The 24,475-nt window shown below is 33.0% G+C and overlaps 1 protein-coding gene across 1 annotated transcript in view; it reads left to right on the top strand.

Annotated features, from left to right (window-relative positions):
• The window catches only part of LOC127720117 (uncharacterized), a 42,968-nt gene that overhangs the window by 11,951 nt on the left and 6,542 nt on the right, over positions 1 to 24,475 (top strand). Inside the window, exons 3-15 of the mRNA XM_052226536.1 lie at positions 59 to 177; positions 616 to 726; positions 983 to 1,038; positions 3,396 to 3,481; positions 5,947 to 6,040; positions 7,387 to 7,489; positions 8,861 to 9,038; positions 9,353 to 9,493; positions 10,402 to 10,541; positions 13,493 to 13,582; positions 14,079 to 14,201; positions 19,575 to 19,672; positions 21,240 to 21,367. Of these exons, the coding sequence (XP_052082496.1) occupies positions 59 to 177; positions 616 to 726; positions 983 to 1,038; positions 3,396 to 3,481; positions 5,947 to 6,040; positions 7,387 to 7,489; positions 8,861 to 9,038; positions 9,353 to 9,493; positions 10,402 to 10,541; positions 13,493 to 13,582; positions 14,079 to 14,201; positions 19,575 to 19,672; positions 21,240 to 21,367 (1,467 nt within the window). The remainder of the gene's footprint in view (positions 1 to 58; positions 178 to 615; positions 727 to 982; positions 1,039 to 3,395; positions 3,482 to 5,946; positions 6,041 to 7,386; positions 7,490 to 8,860; positions 9,039 to 9,352; positions 9,494 to 10,401; positions 10,542 to 13,492; positions 13,583 to 14,078; positions 14,202 to 19,574; positions 19,673 to 21,239; positions 21,368 to 24,475) is intronic.

Raw genomic sequence — 24,475 nt, 5'->3', positions numbered from 1 at the left:
TTACTTGTATTAAATATCTAGGATCACCATGATTAAAGAAAATTCTTTTTCATTTCAGATGAAAGTGACATGGAAGAAGATGACTCAGAAAATGATGTATCTGATTCAGGGGAAGTAACTGGTTACACAGATCACAATAAGGACTGGTTAAAACCAGCTAAATCTGGAATGGCTGATGTAGGTGATACATGAAAAATAGAACAAATTTCAAACCTTTCATTCAATACCATGATAACATGTTATTCATTATCGACTATCTTTTTATCAGTATCGGTGCACGTGTATAATTCTTCATGTTTGTGCACTATGGTCAATTTGACGATCAGATACCTATAAAAGTTTGCAGGATAGTTGTTTTCTTTAGACTTTTGTATGTATAAATATATCCTGAAAGAAAAGGCATTGTTTTCATGCCTTATGATATATGATATGGAAGGTGCTATGTAGAGATAAATTATATAGGTCTTACATTATTCTGTAAAGTAATAATATTATGAGAAAGTTTCCTTGTTCTAGGAACACCACACAGCATGTAGTTGTGTACTCCTTGTTTAACATCTATCAATAATAGTAATATCTGAAGAACTATATATATGCTATAAACTTGCTTTTCAGTCAGACAATGATGACAGTGAAGATGATATTCCAGATGATTTTAGTGATGATGGATCATCAGATGATGAAAGTGATGAAGATAATGAGAATTCAGATGAGGATGATGAAGATGTGAGTGTTTTGTCTTTTACACACATCAGTAAAAATGTGTAATAAAAAACAGTGGTAGAAAAAAAAACATGTTAATGAATTCCATTTCTTGATCATATTCATGGTTAATTGATGCTTAGAGTTTTAAGGATTAAACACATTTTCTAGTGGTTAGTCAATTTCTTGTTGTATTATTCAGATTATTCAGTTAGGTAACTTCAGTAGGTTTTGTCAACAAACTCATAACAGTAGACAAATCATTTCATTTTCTTTGTAGATGTTGCCTGTTGAGAAGAAAGCCAAAAAGTTAGCGAAAAAGCAGGCAAGAGACAAGTAAGTGATAACCCTTGACAATTTTACAATACATCAATTATACTTGCTTCCTCTATGGATTTTAGCTGTTCCACATTGCTCTAGTCCTTTCACCTCGCTTCCAGTCATCTTCAACGTAATCACGAAGAAATCTCAAGTACTATACTTTGAAAGCAATAAGTTCTATTAGCTATACATAAAACACCATTGAAGTTTTATTGGGCTAAAAGGGCCAGTGTAAACTATTGTAAACACTTCCCATTCATGTTTCTATATGGTAAGAACCAGATGTAGATTCAAAATACTTCTGCAGACCATTTAACAAACATACCAATCTATTATACTGTAAACAGAAAGTTTACTGATAAATTAAAAATTTACTAGTATGTAGTGGAAGACAATTATGTAAATAGTCCCAGTAGCCATTGCAGCAAGATGTACGAGTGAGTAGTCCATAGCAAAAAAAGATTTTTGTCAATTTATAAATCACATATGTTTTTACATTTTGCTATACGAGAGAGTCTCACATTTCTAAAGTCAAGATTTAATAGGTGACTTAATTATTTTCTGTGAGACTTCTTGTTATTCTTTTATTAAGTCTCCCAAACGAAGTTTGGGAAGACTTATTGTTTTTGCTCAGTTCTTATTATTATTATTATTCTTCTTCTTCTTCCGCCGCTTTTAAATTTGAACTTGTCCGCACCCGTTCTCCAAAACCTCTTGTCAGATTAACTTAGGGTTTCGCAATATGTTAGACTAACATTCTTCCGCCGCTTTTAAATTTGAACTTGTCCGCACCCGTTCTCCAAAACCTCTTGTCAGATTAACTTAGGGTTTCGCAATATGTTAGACTAACATGTCTAGTGGTGCAATCAGGGTTTTGTTTGTGCAATGGGGTTTATAAAGGGGTACTTTGAGGGGCAAAAAGAAAAGAGGGTTTTACTATAGAACCCTATGGGATTTTATTTTAAAAAATTTTCAAATGATTATAAATTGAAAACCGTTTGTGATAGACACAATCTTTTTAATTGAAAATGTTCTAAATGATAAAGCCCATTAAATGAAATACAGGGTTAGTCCCCAGGGGTCACCCCCACCCCCTGCTATTTAAGAAAGTTCTAATACCTTGTAAGTGGTCAAGATCCCCACCCCTAAACCATATATATTTTGGTTTGTCATGCTAAGATGGTTTGAATGATATACAGGGTTAGTCCCCAGGGGTCATCCCGACTCCCTGCCATTTGAGAAAGTTCTAATATCTTGTAAATGGTTGAGATCCCCACCCCTAAACCATATATATTTTGGTTTGTCATGATAAAGCACATCAAATGAAATACAGGGTTAGTCCCCAGGGGTCACCCCCACCCCCTGCTATTTAAGAAAGTTCTAATACCTTGTAAGTGGTCAAGATCCCCACCCCTAAACCATATATATTTTGGTTTGTCATGCTAAGATGGTTTGAATGATATACAGGGTTAGTCCCCAGGGGTCATCCCTACCCCCTGCCATTTGAGAAAGTTCTAATATCTTGTAAATGGTCGAGATCCCCACCTCTAAACCATATATATTCTGGTTTGTCATGATAAGATGGTTTTAATGATATACAGGGTTAGTCCCCAGGGGTCATCCCGACCCCCTGCCATTTGAGAAAGTTCTAATATCTTGTCAATGGTCGAGATCCCCACCCCTAAACCATATATATTCTGGTTTGTCATGCTAAGATGGTTTGAATGATATACATGGTTTGGCCCCAGGGGTCATCCTGACCCCCTGCCATTTGAGAAAGTTCTAATATCTTGTAAATGGTGGAGATCCCCACCCCTAAACCATATATATTCTGGTTTGTCATGATAAAGCACATCAAATGTAATACAGGGTTAGTCCCCAGGGGTCACCCCCACCCCATGCCATTTAAGAAAGTTCTAATATCTTGTAAGTGGTCAAGATCCCCACCCCTAAACCATATATATTCTGGTTTGTCATGCTACGATGGTTTGAATGATATACAAGGTTAGTCCCCAGGGGTCATCCCGACCCCCTACCATTTGAGAAAGTTCTAATATCTTGTAAATGGTCGAGATCCCCACCCCTAAACCATATATATTCTGGTTTGTCATGCCAAGATGATTTGAATGATATACAGGGTTAGTCCCAAGGCATCACTAATGCATATAACTTTACTGGACCAAACCAATTTTCACTGGACTTTGCCCAATGTCAGGCGACCCTGGGAATTACGAATTATGGGAGCTTCGTTTGGGAGACTTCGTAACAGCATCCTGTTACAATAATTTCTTGTTCTGAATGTCATAGTAAATTCCTTTTGTTAGAATTGATTTTGTGGCTTTAGATTATGTTTTCATCTTTTTTTTTACCAGAAAACTTGCTGAAGAGGAACTGATGACCAACATTACACAGACAGAGAAATTCACATTACCAAGTGGCCAAGAAGTGGAACAAGAAAATATCCTTTTCCTCTTATTTTGTCCAAGCCTTTGCCCATTGTAATGATATACTGTCTTACTATTAAAAAGGGCACTTCTCAAAGTGTAAATTATTTCCATGGTTTTTCGGCTATTATTGACATGCCTGTAGCTATGATACCTGCATAGATTATTTGGGAAAAAACTTATTAAAGTAGGTTCAATATTATGCTACTTCTCATTTTGTTGTTAAAATGTGTATGAAGTGTGTATACTTTTTCTGATTTGAACAATGGGATATCCTTTTTTTATGTAGCTTACTTACTATATTTCATAGTTTGGATTTAGTCTCTTTGTGACAAAGATTCAAGACTCTCCCAGTAAAATTTCTGATAGGTTTTAAGAAGCTCTGGTTTTCTTTACTGTTTAAAGTAAAAAAGATTATATTGATTTTCTGTGTGAAGTTTCATCTGAAAATTTACCTGAATCTAGCACAAATTGATACTGAATAAGTCTATGATAGTTTCCTTTGTGGATATATAGTTTTGATAGACTTTAGAAAAGTAGTTTAACTTTTATAAAAAAAACATTTTTATAATCTCATTAAAGCTAGAAAGTCCAATTTACAACGGGTAAAATTCTGAAGAGAATGTTTTTTTAGAAAAAAAATCCATTTTATATTGTAAAAGACCTGGCTGAGAATGGTTTATTCTAGAACAGTTCATTTCATTTTAAGCAAGGTATAGCAGGCCAGAAATGGTATGTCCCTGATGTTAAAATAGATTTGTCTAGGAATGGTTTATTCCATGGGGCAGTTCCATTTTAGGTAAGGTAATTCAGATCAGAAATGGGATGTCCCATTAGATTAAGTTTGTATTAAAATGTTTTTTTTAAATAAACTCACAAGTGAATATTGTTTTTAAGTAGGTATAGTCACATGTTAGATTTTCTAATCATTGTGATTTGTTTTACAAAGTGTTAAAGGATGATATTTGTTGACTTGTATTCCAATGTTGAGTTAATCTGTGTTACCTAGTGAACATTTTTCAAGGTCAGTTAAGAGTTTTGGTTTAAAACTTGACAACAGTTTACATATTTATACTCTCAATTATTTTGTTTACTTGTGAACACAGTTTTGATATTTTCACTGACAGATTTCATAGTTGCATGAACCTAGATCTGTAGGATAGATTGGGATAAATAACTTACTTCAATGTAATAAATGTATATATTTGTTATATGTTTACTGAGGATTAAAATAGCTTGACCCTTCGCATATCATTCATACATTTTATTGTGTTTTTTTCTTTTTAAAGCTTTTAGACAATGTTAGAAGGCAGCACATGTAAGCTATCATGATCATAATATATCTATTGTTTTCTTCTTCTAAGAGTACCATTGGTAGTTTCTACTAGAATACATCCTTTAGTATGTGAGAATGTGGCTTTGTTTCCTGGCTTGATCAGATCAGTGACCTTTGAATTGTTATACATTCTGCTTCTTTGCTAAGCATACAACTTTGAGGAGTAAAGACTGTTCAGCTCGGAGTCTATGTAGGCTGACATTTCTTCTTTGCATTTAATGTACAGTTTGAAATGTTAAATTGAGTATGTCTTTAGAAGTCAAAATATTACCCGTTATATTTTTTTATTATTATTATAAAAAGCTAAACAATATAATTATAGATTATCGTTGATCATCTCCACGAGATTGATTTTCTCGCTTGAGCCGATACGGCGAAAGTGAGAAAAGCAATCAAGTTGAGATGACCAATGTTCTGTTTTTTGCTATTTTACCTATGACGATGTTGTTAATTTCATTGACAACGGGCACGTGCGCCCTTAGTTTCTAGCGATAATTTTTCATATCACTCTACTGTGCCGAGAAAGGAAATTACCAGTCAGTAAGATCAAAGGAAAATTTCGTAAAATAGTGATAATAAATAGAATAGGTAAAAGCTGAACAGGATGGATCTTATGTCTCTGTCTAATAATTTTGCAATTAAGTACTGTAAATTCAGAAATTATTGCGAGGTTTTTATTAATGCAAATAATGCAACTGGGTGAATATCGTAATAATTAGAACTCGCATTCTGATATTTGATACATATATCTGTATGCAGATTTTCCTGAGATCGTAATAAATAATCTCTCATTTTTGTCCATTTTTCAAAAATTGCAATAATAAGTGGACGCAATAATTTCTGAATTAACAGTAATACAAAGATTTTATAAAGCAAGGTAATTATTTAGTTTGCCAGACGGAGCATTTTTGCTGTTGTATATATTTGATGTTTCTCTTTTTTTTTTAACTTTACATACATGTAGTCTGTTACATAAAACTTCATCATATAATTTATACAAATCTTTATGATTTACTTTTGATGTGTGAAAATACAGATAAATGACAATACAAAGTAAATATCCTTATTTAAAAATGAGGCTTTTACTTTAATTTTGTTTAGTTTCATATTAAAGCATAGAATATATTCCTTAACATTTTTCACCAAATCAGCCTCCAGATATTACACTGGTGCAGAACAGGATAAAAGAAGTCATGGGTGTCTTGGCCGACTTTAAAGAAAGGAGAACTGAAGGAAGGTTTGTATTTATTAACCAGAGAAAGAAATAGCTGTTATAAAAAAATATTTGCCAGTCTTCACTGTCATGTAAAAATTTCACAGAAATTCAAGTGGATTCTCAGTTTTAATGAGTTGTAATCATTACATAAATAAATTCAACTTATATTTGTGGTTAGTTTGTTCACATTGATAAATAAAGGCAACAGTAGTATACTGCTGTTTGAAAGTCATAAATCGATTGAGAGAAAACAAATCCGGGTTACAAACTAAAACCGAGGGAAACATCAACTATAAGAGGAAAACAACGAAACAACAGAAACACTGAAGTGAACAAAAAACAAACGACAATGCAACACACACAGAAACGAACTATAAAATAACAACTGCCATTTTCCTGAATTGTTGCACAGTCTTAAACATAGAGTTTTAAAGTTATAGACTAGCAAAGGAAAAAAATGTATATGTCACAATGGATTTTTATCATTGAACAACAGTCAGTTAATATATGTAACATTCAAATTCGTTATATTGATGAACAGGGACCTCAGTCAAGATTTGAGAAAGAGAAACTAGAATATTTATTTGAATTGTGGGCGTAATATAAGTCAGGACAGATTACAAGAGCTATATTTATTCATTCCCTAGGCTTCATATATCAAGCGAAAACTGACCTGTGATGACTAAACTCGTCTTTATGTCTTTAGAATGTTTACTTTTAGCTATAGATAACATATCAATGTGCTATGAAATGACTTTTAAACACGAATGTGCTATGAAATAACTATTAAACTTTTAACCATAATGAAAGTTTAACTTTAACTCTGATAACTATATAGGTCAAACCTACCGGTCCTAAGCCCGGGTAAAATAGGAGGGAAGTCATAAGAAGCAAATATTGTAAAATCGCAAATGTCCATCAAAAAAAGCATAAATGTCCTATGAAAAAGCGCAATCGTCCAGCGCCGGCAAATCTGTATGTGTTGTAATTATAGTTCAATAAGCTCAATGAGCTATATCAGAAATTGTCTTCCTTAGAAATTTTTGAATAAATTTTTCTTTTTCACTTATTATTTTGAAGTGCAATCTAAAACTTTGAAATTATGAAGACGTACAACTGAATGCAATTATTGAAAAAAATTTAGTGTAAAAAAATAAACCCTCTGAAAATTCATGATACAAGTTAATAACTTCTTTGAATATGGAAAGATGCAAACATATTCCCTAGTTGTTTTTGAAAAGTTTTAGACCTTGTTTACAGTTGCTTGAGTTATTCAGTTGTAGCCTGATGTAGCTTTTTTGTTTTAACTATATGGTTATGTGTATACAGGAAATGTTTAATTATATCAAAACTTGACCATATTTTAGGAGCAGACAAGAATATATCGGTCAGCTGAGAAAAGATCTTTGTACTTACTACAGTTATAATGACTTCCTGATGGAAAAACTGATGCAGTTATTCCCCCTTGAGGTAACAATTCTAATAATACTTGGAAATTATCAGAATTCGATTTTGTTTGATAAATTGTAGAAGATGAAAACTCTTATGTATATAAAGAAAGAAAATTTACATAGTTTATTTAAAGCTAGGCAGGATGTGTTCAATTTGAATTGAATTACTAAATTTATTATCAGATAATCATCAAACAAAAGTGTCTCAAGTTAAATCGTTTGTAACTAAATTATTTCTGCATATCATAATATAGTTTGTGAAATGAATGATGAATATCTAAAATTTATAGTTATCTTAGAAAAACAGAAGAATAATGCAGCTTAGATACCACAAACTTGCCAAAATTAAGCACTTATGTTATGCTTTGAAAATAAGCAAAATTTTGTGAATTTTTTTGGTTTGTCAATTAACAGAAACTAATAGAAATACAACTGGCTGCTTTGAATGTCTTCATCTAAGGATGTTAAAAAAGGTTTTAAAATTATCAGTGTACTGTTAAAGGGGTAAATTCAGTAAAAAATCTCCCATTGACTGTAATGCTAATCTATGTCTTGAATTAAATTTATACCTGATTTACCTTTAGAAATTAGAAAATTTCATATATCATTCATGAAAGTACAAATGTAGCCCTATCATTTGCAACAATAAAAACATAGGGTCATGCGGCATTTTTGGGCATTCACATGGCCTTGTTTACAAACACTGTAGATTCGCACTTAATTCCTTCACTGACCCCCATTACTTTTCAACCCTGTAGTAAAAAAATTTAGTACATTCAGCATTTATTTTTTATTTTTTTTCAACTCTAGTTTTTATCCATCTATCAAAAAATATTTATTACAAACATTATCTACCAATCAGAAGAGCACATGACTTCAGTTTTATACAGAAAGCTCTCCCCCAAATGGGCGGTCCCTGATGACGTATATTTATTTACTGAATTTACCCCTAAAAAGCATAATGTCTCTGGTTGTCTCCCCTGGATACTTATTACACAAATTGTAGAAAAAAAACTTTTTTCTCTTGTTTTTTAAACTTTTTTTTAATACACTGTTAATTCAGACATGATTGTGTGAATTTATTATTGCGATTTTTGAAGAATGGGCAAAAAAGTGAGATTAATTATTGCGATTTCAGGAAATTCAGCATAGAGTTAACGTTTATCAGGTATCCGAATGAGAGTTCTTATTACTGTGATACTCACTCAGTCGCATTATTCACTTTGATTAAAACCTTGCAATAATTTCTGAATTTACATGCAAGTAATTATATTTATTTCTCTTGTATATTATACCAATATCTGTTATTATTTTATGTTTGCATTACATTGTTCATGATAGGCCATTACTGTGATTTTTTTCCAGTACTTATTTTGCTGTTTCTTCACAGATACATGAGTTTTTGGAGGCAAATGAAGTTCAGCGACCAGTTACGATTAGAACTAATACTTTAAAAACAAGGAGAAGAGACTTGGCCCAAGCATTAATTAACAGAGGTGTCAATTTAGATCCTATTGGTAAATGGTCCAAAGTTGGTCTGGTTGTATATGACTCACAGGTTCCACTAGGTAATGAATGAATATTCTTTAAGTTTCTATAATTGTTTAATCGGACCTTATAAAAATTAACCCACAGTTAAATTTGAATTATGGAAAAATGAGTATAAGTAAGGCTGCTTTGCACTTAATCAGATTGTTGGATAAATGAATAGTTGAAGTGTGTACCTCAACTTACACTCTTATTAAAGCTTATCCTTATCTTGCAAGATATTAATTTGACAATCAAGGCAAGGATACTTAGTTAGGCAGTATTTCAGTCCTTCTTTCAAGTTGTTGCTGTGAATATTTCCACCTTAATGATATATTGTGGTTATATTTTACAGGTGCTACACCAGAATATTTAGCAGGTCACTACATATTACAGGGAGGCTCTAGTTTTCTACCAGTGATGGCTCTAGCTCCACAGGAAAATGAAAGAGTATTGGACATGGCTTCTGCTCCCGGTGGTAAAACAACATATATTGGTGAGTTATAACAAAATTAGGGCTGTTCCATAAAAACATACATGGGACCCAGGGAAGGCACTTCCAAATCTCAACTATGGGTGGGTGTCATCTTTGTTTTTGCATAGTGGAAATGTAAGTGAAATTTTAATTTGCCTCTATTGGTGGTTACCCCATTTTTAAAGTGCCTTCCCTGGGTACCATGTGTGTTTTAATGGAACAGCCCTTAGAACTATCTTGTACTGTTCATAAATTTAAGCCACACAAATATCCCCAAAATAACTTAAAACTTCAAAGGTATAGTTAAACCTGTCAGAATAATCTACTTAGATCTTTTATGGCCATGTTCTTAGATTTTGCTTTAATCTTTCTGTATGATTCTTGACTGAGAAAGGAACTACTAAAATGGAATGACTATAAGTGGTCATCATCTTGAAAGTGTTGTAATGTGTGAGTGTTTTTCAGACACCTGCTTACTGTTTTCCTTAATTCCTATTACAAGTGGGGTATCTGTATGCTTAGTATGACAAAACATGCAACTTTTTGATTTAAAAAATGCCTTTTAAACTATACCATGTGAAAATGCCAGAGCTATACTATGATGCAACTAACATTGCCTTATTGTTCATCTCTATGGTATGATCTTTTACTCTCTTGAAAAACACTTCTAGTTTTAAAAAAGATATATCTGTCTGAAAAATAACAACATGTCCAAAATTGTCCATTGACATGGCAGAGCTATTATTTTTATTACATCATATCTGTGTTACATTCTTAGAGTCATATTATCAATAATAATAACACACAGCACTTTTAAGATATACTCATGTGTTGTTTATACAAATATTTATGTGTAACAAAAATATTTTAATTGCTTTCCAGAAAATATCAGTATTTTATTGCCTAAAATTTTCATTTTTTATCCCCAGCTGCTATTATGAAGAATACTGGTACAATATTTGCAAATGATGCTAATAAAGACAGAGCCAAAGCTATTGTTGGGAACATTCATCGTATGGGCATCACAAATACAGTCATAAGTCATTATGATGGCAGAATTTACCCCACTGTAAGTTAGCTATTGTAGGGAACATCCATCCTATGGGCATCACAAATACAGTCATTAGTCATTATGATTGCAGAATTTACCCTACTGTAAGTTAGCTATTGTAGGGAACATCCAAAGTAAGGGCATCACAAATACAGTCATTAGCCACTATGATGGCAGAATTTACCCCACTGTATGTTAGCTTTTGTAGGGAACATCAATCGTATGGGCATCACAAATACAGTCATTAGCCATTATGATGGCAGAATTTACCCCACTGTAAGTTAGCTATTTGTAGGGAACATCCATCGTATGGGCATCACAAACACAGTCATTAGTCATTATGATGGCAGAATTTACCCCACAGTAAGTTAGCTATTGTTGGGAACATCCATCGTATGGGCATCACAAATACAGTCATTAGTCATTATGATGGCAGAATTTACCCCACTGTTAGTTAGCATCAGAAGTAAATTATAACCTGATTGGTGATCATCTTTATCAGCATAATGTAAATCAGTCTGTTTTGCTATTATAGTTGGGATAAAAGATAAAGAACTTTTGAATTAATCAGTAGGCAGTAAATAGTCTGTCTGTATCTCAGACCATTGAAAGACAGTTATTTTATGTGTTTTCATGTTATAAAAAAAACCATTACAAATGAATATCTGTTTGTCAATATATCTATCTTTATTGCTTCAGATTGGCATACTTCAATTTGCTTTCAATATTTAGACGTAAGAAATATATATTCATTGTCATAGCATTTAGCAAACATTTTAATGCATAGAACTCATTGTTATATATATTGTAACCTTATTATACTTCTACTAGGGATTGTAGTGTATGTTTGTCCAGATTATTGTACTACTAGGGATTGTAGTGTATGTTTGTCCAGATTATTGTACTACTAGGGATTGTAGTGTATGTTTGTCCAGATTATTGTACTACTAGGGATTGTAGTGTATGTTTGTCCAGATAATTGTACTACTAGGGATTGTAGTGTATGTGTGTCCAGATTATTGTACTACTAGGGATTGTAGTGTATGTGTGTCCAGATTATTGTACTACTAGGGATTGTAATGTATGTTTTTCCAGATTATTGTACTACTAGGGATTGTAGTGTATGTTTGTCCAGATTATTGTACTACTAGGGATTGTAGTGTATGTTTGTCCAGATTATTGTACTACTAGGGATTGTAGTGTATGTGTGTCCAGATTATTGTACTACTAGGGATTGTAGTGTATGTTTGTCCAGATTATTGTACTACTAGGGATTGTAGTGTATGTTTGTCCAGATTATTGTACTACTAGGGATTGTAGTGTATGTTTGTCCAGATTATTGCAGTGTTCTCCCCAGGCCCTTTAAGCATCACGGACCTGTGCGGTATAATTTCCGAGCATGGTCCTATCAGTCATCGCGCTGTCCTATATTTCTCTTCTGTGGTGCTATAATTTTCTGTAAAAAATTGTTAATTCGGTAAAATTGCTACTTGTTAAAATCTTATCTGTGTGGTATAAAATTACAGGTGAATTGATACTTACAACAGGTGATTGATTTACCTGATGAGGGTTACCTGTTGCTGATTGGATTTAATCAATAAATTAGTACTTGTAACTTGTTTCATTTATGTTTTAATTAATATGGAGATAATTTATGACGTCAATCAACAATTTTATGGCTTCACTCACCACCCAAGACTAGACCAGTGATGTAATTGGAAATTTTAATTTGGAAACTAACTGCCGATAGTTGTACACATGCCAAAAAATTGTTTATACTTGATAAAAGATTAACTGTTGGTCCATTAAATAATAATAATTGACAATCATGCATATTTTTATTATGTATAAGCAATTTGTCCAAGCTAGCGTCATATATCCTGTCTCTTTTAATGAGTCTCTTTTACAACAAATAAATTTTCGTTTTTGACCGCTGGTTGACTTCCAGTTTGGCAGTTGATTTTATGAGTTTTATACGCCAGCCACAATTAGTTTTGACCCTAAAGTGACTTCTATTGACAGTCACAGTCTGGGTACTTTTGAAACGGTTCTGTCATTTCACCCAAAGGTATGATGAGTATTTTTTAAACAGCAAAAACAACGTTTTCATAATAAATCCATAATGAGTTACTTCCCCTATTTTTGGCTATATTGAAATTCTCATGTTAGAAATATGTTTACTCATAGGAATATTTATAAGTAAACAAATAATTGCTAACTATTAAAATGGTATGTAATTTAATAAAAATTAAAATTCTGTATACATACAGAAAAAATACATTGTAAATGAGAGGTAATATCTCCAATACTGGCCGACTGTGTGAGGGCTGTATAGCCAGTCAAGGTTGTTAAAAACTCCCATCATCAATACTCCCAATGAAATCTAACCAGTAGTATATAGACGTTGTACCAACCAACAGTTAGTACTTGGTGACCGCCTGGGAATACTGGGTGGAGTAGACATTTCTTACCAATCATGCGAGGACTTTATAGCCAGTCAAGGGTTGTTAATAACCCCCATCATCATCAATATGCATTGTACCAACCATAATATGCCTTTTAAGATGTTACAAACCATCCTAGTATTACAAATACATGTAGTAATATTAATTCACATTTCTCTTCATGCTTATGATTGAATTGAGAATATAATTTCTTACACTGAAATAATGTCAACAAAACACAGTACAAAAGAAAAGAAAAACTCAAATGGATAAAAGGTAATAAAAAAGAGAGAAGTCTATGGGAACTAACCTTAAGGAGGATAGAGGAAAAGAGTTGCGACGCAATGCAAATTATGTTTGATGCATATATCTAATTTGTCGCCTTGATTACCCTGGTGCTATCTAAAAATCCTGGGGAGAACACTGTTATTGTAGTATAGTACACTATCTTTAAAAATAAATGAGGAAAGTTTTAATGTGACACAGTAAAGGTTAGGTTATGTTACTTATTATTTTATTTGACAGATAATGAAAGGTTTTGACAGGGTACTATTGGATGCTCCATGCAGTGGAACTGGTGTGATAGCCAAAGATGTAGAAGTTAAAATTAATAAGGTTTGTTCTTTTGCTACAACATAGAAAAAATCATTTTTAATTTAGCTTTATAACTTTCTAGTTTTAAATTATGTTTGTAAACAACCCATTCAAATCTTTTAGAAAGCAATGTCTTGTAATGAAAAATTACCAAATCTTGTGTATCAATTTTTTTCAGAGTTATCTCCCATATGAACACATACAATTCTGACAAGTTAATTCATTTACCAAACATAAATGGTACACCAAAAAATATTATTTCAAATTTTCTAAAACAGAACTGCTTGCAGGAAAGATAAAAATAGAAATAAGGAAATACATTTGTAGCTTTCGAAAATAAATATGCACAGACAAATTTCGGTATAAATTGAAGTATTATTTCTATTTTCAGATTTATTACATATTTTTACATGCATTTAAAAAATAGATCTAAAAACAATTTATTTCTTTTGGGAATGTTTTAAAATTTTCCAATACAGTTTAAGCATTGTATAGTATAGTTTTTGATTTTTTTCAGGATGAAAAAGATATACAGAGATGTTCCCATCTTCAAAGGGAGTTAATTCTAGCTGCAATAGATAGTTGTGATGCAAAATCATCAACCGGAGGATATATTGTTTATTCTACATGTTCTATTCTGGTAAATATTATACCATCACTCTGAAGAGTCTAGGCTATATTGCAATCAACTTTTCTTTCAGTTCATCCAAAAAATATTTCCATCACTTTTCTCTGGTACTACTGAAAAGAAGAACTTCATATTTGACTAGCAGCTTGACAGTGATGAAATGTACTGTTTTAAAACACTTTTTCAATGTAGCAGACACCTGCTTTCTTCTTGCTGATACTTTGAATTTTTCAACATGTTGAATGAACAAGATATTTTCATCACACATTTCTCCAATATTACTGGAGAGAAAGAATTCATATTTGGTCTTTAGCTTGACAGTAATGACTTGTAACATGTATGCAGTTCTGGGATTTGTCAGACACTTACCTTCTGTTCTGTGATACGTAGAATTATATATGGGGCTAAGCACAACTTGGGCAACTTCTTGTTTTTTATGCTTAGATATAATGTTATCCTATTTTCATCATTGATATTTTGTATATCATCATAGTTTGGCTTCTGTTTATAATAGAAAATATTTTTGAGTAGTAATTTGACTCTTAAATGTTTGTATAGATTAAGAAAAAGTAAGAATTTTACTTTAATGCAAATATGCAATTCAGGCCTATCTTTCTGCCTCAATTTATGCATAATTATGAATTTGAACAAATTTTAATACAACCAAAGGGAATTCTATTACTGTGTAAATTGTATTGTCTTGGAACTTAAAAACACTTAAAAAAAAAATTATATTCGCATAATTTTAGATTTATTAGTCCCCTACCGAAAAAGTCGGAAGGGGACTATAGGTTTGCACTCGGTTTGTCTGTCTGTCTGTCCATCAGTCAGTCCAGCAAATCAGTTTACCACACTTTTTTATGCCCCACCTACGATAGTAGAGGGGCATTATGTTTTTCTGTCTGTGTGTCCGTTCGTTCGTCCATCTGTCCCGCTTCAGTTTAAAGTTTTTGGTCAAAGTAGTTTTTGATGAATTTGAAGTCCAATCAACTTGAAACTTAGTACACATGTTCCCTATGAGATGACCTTTCTATTTTTAATGCCAAATTAGAGTTTTGACCCCAATTTCACGGTACACTGAACATAGAATATGATAGTGCAAGTAGGGCATCTGTGTACTATGGACACATTCTTGTTTCTTCATGCTTGAAGATATTGATTTGATGTTTAGTGTATAGTTTTATCATGACCAGTTACAGATCAAGTTTTAATTTTGTTCCGGTCTGATGATTTTGTGCAGAGTTATGGTCCTTGGACTTCGAAAATTCATGCAAGTAATCAGTTTTCCACACTTTTTTTGTCATGCTTGGAGATATTGATTTGATATTTTGTGAATAGTTTGTTCACCACTAGTTACAGATCAAGTTTGAATTTTGTTCCTGTCTGATAATTTTGTTCAGATTTATGGTCCTAGAACTTGGAAAATTCATGCAAATAATCAGTTTTCCCACACCTTTTTTTATACGACCGCAAAAATTAAAAATTTTTTGGTCGTATATTGGTATGACGTTGGCGTCGTCGTCGTCGTCCGGCGTCGTCCGAAGACACATTGGTTTTCGCACTCTAAATTTAGTTTAAGTGAATGGATCTCCATGAAGTTTCACCATAAGGTTCAATACGACGAAAGGAAGGTTGGGATTGATTTTGGGGGTTATGGTACCAACAGTTAAGGAATTAGGGGCCAAAAATAAGCATTTTTGTAACTTTCAGACAATAACTTGTGTGTAAGTGTATGGATCTCTCTGACATTGTACCACAAGGTTCCATATCACAAAGGGAAGGCTGTAATTGATTTTGGGGGTAATTGCCTCAAATTTTAGGAATTAGGGGCCAAAAAAGGGGCAAAAAACAAGCATTTTTCTAGTTTCATGACAATAACTTGTGTGTAAGTCTTTGGATATTTCTGAAATTGTACTACAAGGTTCCATATCACAAAGGGAAAGCTGGAATTGAGTTTGGGGGTAATTGCCTGAAACGTTTCGGAATTGGGGGCCAAAAAGGGGCCAAAAATAAGCATTTTTCTAGTTTCCAGACAATAACTTGTGTTCAAGTGTATGGATCTCTCTGAAATTGTACTGCAAGGTACCATACCACAAAGGGAAGGCTGGGATTGAGTTTGGGGGTGATGAATCATAAGGGGGTTCAAAAAATTTGGGGGGGGGATTTTTTTTTTTTTTTTTTTTCTTTTTTTCCTTTTTTTTTTTCTTTTAAAATTTTCCATTTTAAGTTGGTTATTTCTGATTTATATTTAAAAGCAAATAATAATGATATGGTAGGAGATAAACACCAAACAGGATGTGTAAATTATTATATAATAAGTATTGTGCAATAGCAAGAAATTTTCAATTGCACAGTATTGCACAATAGCAAGAAATCTTCAATTGCACAGTATTGCGCAATAGCAAGAAATCTTCAATTTAACAGTATTGCGCAATAGCAAGAAATATCCAATAGCACAATATTGCACAATAGCAAGAAATTGTCAATTGTACAGTATTGCGCAATAGCAAGAAATATTCAATTGCACAGTATTGTGCAAAAGAAGATACTTCATATAAATTGCTTATTTCTTGATCAATTTCAATGGGGTTTTATTCTTGAATTCTTGGGGTTCTTTAATATGCTGAATCTAACCGTGTATTAAGTTTTTGGATTTTGGGCCCTGTTTTTAAATTGGTCCACATTGAGGTCCAAAGGGTCCAAAATTAAACTTTCTTTGATTTCATCAAAAATTGAATTATTGGGGTTCTTTGATATGCCGAATCTAACCGTGTATTTAGATTTTTAATTTTGGGTCCCGTTTTTTAAATTGGTCTACATTAAGGTCCAAAGGGTCCAAAATTAAACTTAGTTTGATTTTAACAAAAATTGAATTCTTAGGGTTCTTTGATATGCTGAATCTAAACATGTGTTTAGATTTTTGATTATGGGCCCAGTTTTCAAGTTGGTCCAAGTTGGGGTCCAAAATTAAACTTTGTTTGATTTCAACAAAAATTGAATGTATGGGGTTCTTTGATATGCTGAATCTAAACATGTATTTAGATTTTAGATTTTTGGCCCAGTTTTCAAGTTGGTCCAAATTGGGGTCCAAAATTAAACTTTGTTTGATTTCAACAAAAATTGAATATATGGGGTTCTTTGATATGCTGAATCTTACCATGTATTTAGATTTTTTATTTGTGGGCCCGCTATCAAATTGGTTCATATTGAGGTCAAAAGGGTCCAAAATTAAACTTTGTTTGATTTCATCAAAAATTGAATTATTGGGGTTCTTTGATATGCCAAATCTAACCGTGTATTTAGATTTTTAATTTTGGGTCCTGTTTTTTAAATTGGTCTACATTAAGGTCCAAAGAGTCCAAAATTAAACTTAGTTTGATTTTAACAAAAATTGAATTTTTGGGGTTCTTTGATATGCTGAATCTAAACATGTGTTTAGATTTTTGATTATGGGACCAGTTTTCAAGTTGGTCCAAGTTGGGGTCCAAAATTAAACTTTGTTTGATTTCAACAAAAATTGAATATATGGGGTTCTTTGATATGCTGAATCTAAACATGTATTTAGATTTTAGATTTTTGGCCCAGTTTTCAAGTTGGTCCAAATTGGGGTCCAAAATTAAACTTTGTTTGATTTCAACAAAAATTGAATATATGGGGTTCTTTGATATGCTGAATCTTACCATGTATTTAGATTTTTTATTTGTGGGCCCGCTATCAAATTGGTTCATATTGAGGTCAAAAGGGTCCAAAATTAAACTTTGTTTGATTTCATCAAAAATTGAATTATTGGGGTTCTTTGATATGCCAAATCTAACCGTGTTTTTAGATTTTTAATTTTGAGTCCCGTTTTTTAAATTTGTCTACATTAAGGTCCAAAGGGTCCAAAATTAAACTTAGTTTGATTTTAACAAAAATTGAATTCTTCGGGTACTTTGATATGCTGAATCTAAACATGTGTTTAGATTTTTGATTATGGGACCAGTTTTCAAGTTTGTCCAAGTTGGGGTCCAAAATTAAACTTTGTTTGATTTCAACAAAAATTGAATATATGGGGTTCTTTGATATGCTGAATCTAACCATGTATTTTGATTTTGGACATTGGACCATAATAGGTAAATTAAAAAAATTGAAGTTCTTAGACCACATTCTTTCTGTGTCAGAAACCTATGCTGTGTCAAATATTTAATAACAATCCAAATTCAGAGCTGTATCAAGCTTGAATGTTGTGTCCATACTTGCCCCAACTGTTCAGGGTTCGACCTCTGCGGTCGTATCAAGCTGGGCCCAGCGAAGCATTTTATTTAAATTGGTCTACATTAAGGTCCAAAGGGTCCAAAATTAAACATAGTTTGATTTTAGCAAAAATTGAATTCTTGGGGTTCTTTGATATGCTGAATCTAAACATGTGTTTAGATTTTTGATTATGGGCCAAGTTTTCAAGTTTGTCCAAGTTGGGGTCCAAAATTAAACTTTGTTTGATTTTAACAAAAATTGAATATATGGGGTTCTTTGATATGCTGAATCTAACCATGTATTTTGATTTTGGACATTGGACCATAATAGGTAAATTAAAAAAATTCAAGTTCTTAGACCACATTCTTTCTGTGTCAGAAACCTATGCTGTGTCAAATATTTAATAACAATCCAAATTCAGAGCTGTATCAAGCTTGAATGTTGTGTCCATACTTGCCCCAACTGTTCAGGGTTCGACCTCTGCGGTCGTATCAAGCTGCGCCCCAGCGAAGCATTTTATTTGTCATTCTTGAAGATAATGATCTGATATTTGATATATAGTTTTACCATGACAAGTTACAAATCAAATTAGAATTTTGTTTGCTTTGGATGATTATTTTGCAAGGTTATGGTCCCTGGACTAAGAAAATTCATTCAAATAATCAGTTTTCTACACTTTTTATCCTCATGCTTGAAGATATTGATTTGATATTTCTTATATAGTTTACACCATGACAAGTTATAGATCAAGTTAGCATTTTGTTCCAGTACAATGAATTTTTAACCGGTAGGGGACTATGTATTGCCATGCGGGGGCCTCGGTGGCCGAGTGGTCTAAGTACTAGTAGTCGAAATACTGTATCATTAGCTTGTCAACACTGAGGTTGTGAGTTCCAATCCTGCACGGGGCAGGTGCACTGGACTCCATTCTTAATTGACTAGGATTGTCAGTTTTCCTACCGAAGGTCGTGGTTCTCTCCGGGCACTTCACGTTCCTCCACCATTAAAAGCTGACTGCCACGAAATAGCACAATAGTGTTGAAAGTGGGGTTAAACACCAATCAATCAATCATGTATTGCTATGCAATACTCTAAGAATGCTTGTTCTTCTTCTATTTATGTCAACTTAATGCATATTAAAATATTTTGAAGGTTGAAGAAAATGAGGCTGTGATTAATTATGCACTGAAGAAAAGAAATGTTAAATTGGTTCCAACAGGTTTAGACTTTGGAAGAGAAGGTTTTGTAAAGTAAGTGTTTTAGCCTTTTTAGATTCCTGGACTTTGGATATGGCTGTCTCTAGAAGTGTTTTAATTTACATTAAAAGCCATCAGAAATTAATCCCTATTTGATCTGCGATTTTTTTTTGCGGTCGTATATTGGTATGACGTTGGCGTCAGCGTCGTCGTCCGAAGACACATTGGTTTTCGCACTCTAACTTTAGTTTAAGTGAATTGGATCTCTATTAAGTGAATTGGATCTCTATGAAATTTTACCATAATGTTCAATACCACAAAAGGAAGGTTGAGATTGGTTTTGGGGGTTATGGTACCAACAGTTAAGGAATTAGGGGCCAAAAATAAGCAATTTTGTAACTTCCAGACATAACTTGTGTGTTAGTGTATGGATCTCTCTGACATTGTACCACAAGGTTCCATATCACAAAGGGAATGCTGGGATTGATTTTTTGGGGTAATTGCCTCAAAATTTTAGGAATTAGTGGCCAAAAAAGGGGCCAAAAATAAGCATTTTTCTAGTTTCCAGACAATAACTTGTGTGTAAGTGTATGGATCTCTCTGAAATTGTACTGCAAGGTACCATACCACAAAGGGAAGGCTGGGATCGATTTTGGGGGTAATTGCCTCAAAATTTTAGGAATTGGGGGCCAAAAAGGGGCAAAAAACAAGCATTTTTCTAGTTTCCAGACAATATTAACTTGTGTTCAAGTGTATGGATCTCTCTGAAATTGTACTGCAAGGTACCATACCACAAAGGAAAGGCTGGGATTGAGTTTGGGGTGGTGAATCCTAAGGGGGTTCAACAAATTTGGGAGGGGGATTTTTTTTTCCTTTTTTTTTCTTTAAAATTTTCCATTTTAAATTGGTTATTTCTGATTTATATATAAAAGCAAATAATAATGATATGGTTTGAATAGGTAAATTAAAAAAAATTTAAGTTCTTAGACAACATTCATTCTGTGTCAAAAACCTGTGCTGTGTCAAATATTTAATCACAATCCAAATTCAGTGCTGTATCAAGCTTGAATGTTGTGTCCATACTTGCCCTAATTGTTCAGGGTTTGACCTCTGCAGTCATATCAAGCTGCGCCCAGCATTTTATTGATATTTTATTTGATGACATGAATATTTAAAGTAAAAATACTCTTATTTCATTAAAATACCAAAGATAACATTACAATTCAGATTAACAACTTTAAATAAAAATGTACATTTTAGAATTCTTGTTTAATGGAAATTTAATATAATTTGCTCGGAGTATATACATGATGTTCCAATTAGTAGGTCAAATTTTTCTTCAGATTTAACTTTGCCATAATTATAGATGATTGAATATATTATATGAATAGTTATAAAATCCATGTGAATCGTATCTGAACCTCAAAAATATTTTGAACGCTATGGTAATCATAAGGCCTAGGGTCCGATCATCAGTCTTTTTTTAAAGTAACTTTTCTTTTGAGTTACTGCTGCAGTAAAATTCAGTCTTATAGCATTGAATACGCAAACTTTCAAAAACAGCTTTAGATAAGATCATGTGATATATTAACTCCAATAAACAATGTGGATTTTTTTTCAGATTTGAAAAACACAGATTTCACCCAAACATGAAGTTAACCAAAAGGTTTTATCCACATACACACAATCTGGATGGATTCTTTGTTGCTAAATTAAAGAAATTCTCTAACAAAGTACCTGTTGATCCAGGTAAGCTGATCTAAAAGGAAGGTTATGGTTTACTTTACGCATGTATTTGCCCTAAAAAAAAAATCTTCATGTGTTTCATTAATTTCTGACTATTGATGTAGAAAAAAAGCACATGTACTGAAAATAAGCTGAACTTCTGATTGATAACCCTGTAGAATCATTATTTGGTTTTAAAGTGGTATCATGCATTTCATATATAAACTTACTATGTTGTATTTGACAAATAATTCATGCAAGCCATAGATTTGTTGGAAATTTTCTCATGGCTTAGGCTGTTATTTTCGAATTTTATCTCAAGTGAAAAAGAAAGAATTTTACCAACAATACGGTAAGGTCCATGTTTAATGGTCGCACATTTTCCCTAATTTTTGAAACTGATATCACTTGAAAAACTAACAGTATCATATATTTACTCACATGAAACAAACCAGGATGCGGTATTCAGTACGTAGGTGAAACTGGATGATATTTATCAAAACGCACGCAAGAACACCTTTATCGTTTTAAAAGACCCCATAAATTCAAAAGTATCATTAATCAACACCTTAAGAAGCACAATCATCCTTTTAAATATTTAACAGTTCAACCTTTAGAAGTAGTAAATAAGCAGCCTGGGGAATCTCATTCAAAATTTGTACGATCACGAAAAATAATTGAATTAAATTGGATTAAAAAATTACAGACAGTCTATCCTTTCGGTCTTAACACAATATCATGGGAATTGGTAATATATCTAGAACAGATTCTGTTCACATTTTGGATATAGTTTCTAAAACAGTACGTAAAAATCGTTCTCATGGGCGTAGAATAAATCGCAATCAAAGAAAATTTCGTAATAACAATACTAATATTTCGGACCTAATTTCTATTTAAAAAAACAATGGTAGACACTATCTATTAACCAAGCTCTGTTCTTTGCCTGTTAATAATTTACATCAAATTTTGGAGGAATGCAACCCAATTCCATATTGCAGTCCTAAGTATGAAATCGTACAAATTATAATTGCATATTGTTATTCTAAATTGTTTCCCAAAATTGATTGCCCTGAAGATCACAAAAACATTTTATTAAAATGAAATATGTCAATAAAGGTTTTGATTTTGTAAATATTGACGGCATTTTTAATGATCATTCTGTTAAAGAACATATTCCTGGCTATTTTGATAATACTGAACTCCCTCTCATTTGTTATGTTTACAAAAAATCTACCCGGAAATATGTGTTTAATTACAGCGAAGTGTGTAAAGATGTTAATATCAGTGACAATACACCTACCTCATGAAATTGCAGTAAATCCGAATACATTTATGGCCCCAGTTCCCATGTTATAACAGGAGACCTTAACATCGTTCGTGACCGAGAGTTGAAATCATTCCTCAGTAAAGGACCTAAATATCGTCTCCCGTCAATTATTTATTGAAATGAGTGTCGTAACATCATCCACGACTCACTCCGTACTAACTGCTCTAAATGGATAAAACGAGAAAAAGCTGACAAGAAATCATTAGATTGTTTTTTTAATTCGGTAATGAACATAATTGATAAACGTATTCAACATTTTAAAGATCATTTTACTCCTAACAACAACCATAATAGCCCAATTTCCAGTATCAAACATAAGCTAAAAGAACTCGCCAAGGAATAGATTTTTGTCCCGGCTGATAAGGCTGCTAACAATATCATTATTGTTTGACGTAAATTTTACATTGATGTTCTACAAAAGGAAATCACCAATTCACCAACATTCCAACTGACTCCATTTTCGGAAAATGATATATGTAACAAACATAAACTTTGAGTTACCTCTTTACAAGCAGAACCAAATACAATGAAGTTCCGACTATGTACTGGCTTCCGAAGCTGCATAAAACTCCTTACAAATATAGATTTATTTCGCCTTCAAGCCATTGTTCCACTACTATACTATCTATTCTTCTTACAAGTACACTTGGTACAATAAAAAACCTGGTAATAAATTGTTTAAATAAGGCCTTCGAAAATAGTGGAATTAATTACTTTTGGAGTGTCGAAAATTTCGTTGGAAGTACTTGATAAATTACATGCTTATATTGGAGATTTCGAATCTGTTCAAAGTTTTGATTTTTCTACCCTATATACCACGTTGCCTCATAATCTTATTAAGAAAAAATTCACACACCTGATTAAATGGGCAATTAAAAAGTCGGAATGCGAATATATATGATCAAACTCTTTAAGGTCATTTTTAGCTCACCTGGCCCGAAGGGCCATGTGAGCTTTTCTCATCACTTGGCGTCCGTCGTCGTCGTCGTTAACTTTTTACATTTTGAACTTCTTCTAGAGAACCACTTAATGGAATGAAACCAAACATGGCATGAGTGTTCCTTATGAGGTGCTGACCAAGTGTTGTTACTTTGAAGCTGATCCATCATCCAAGATGGCCGCCAGTGGGGGACTTAGTTTAACATAGGACCCTATGGGAAATACATACAAATGTCTTCTTTTAGAGAACCACTGAATGGAATAAAACCAAACATGGCATGAATGTTCCTTATGAAGTGCTGACCAAGTGTTGTTACTTTGAAGCCGATCCATCATCCAAGATGGCCGCCAGCTGGGGACTTAGTTTAACATAGGACCCTATGGGAAATACATACAAATGTCTTCTTTTAGAGAACCACTAAATGGAAAGAAACCAAACATGGCATGAATGTTTCTTATGAGGTGCTGACCAAGTGTTGTTACTTTGAAGCCGATCCATAATCCAAGATGGCCGCCAGCGGGGGACTTAGTTTAACATAGGACCCTATGGGAAATATTTACAAATGTCTTCTTTTAGAGAACCACTAAATGGAATGAAACCAAACATGGCATGAATGTTCCTTATGAAGTGCTGACCAAGTGTTGTTACTTTCAAGCCGATCCATCATCCAAGATGGCAGCCAGCAGGGGGCTTAGTTTAACATAGGACCCTATGGGAAATACATACCAATGTCTTCTTTTAGAGAACCACTGAATGGAATGAAACCAAACATGGCATGAATGTTCCTTATGAGGTGCTGACCAAGTGTTGTTACTTTGTAGCCGATCCATCATCTAAGATGGCCGCCAGCGGGGGACTTAGTTTA

Source organism: Mytilus californianus, unplaced genomic scaffold (assembly GCF_021869535.1).
Source record: "Mytilus californianus isolate M0D057914Y unplaced genomic scaffold, xbMytCali1.0.p SCAF_11, whole genome shotgun sequence".
Lineage (NCBI taxonomy): Eukaryota > Metazoa > Mollusca > Bivalvia > Mytilida > Mytilidae > Mytilus > Mytilus californianus.
Note: the sequence above shows the minus strand (reverse complement) of the source record. Positions and strands in the feature narration are given on the sequence as shown.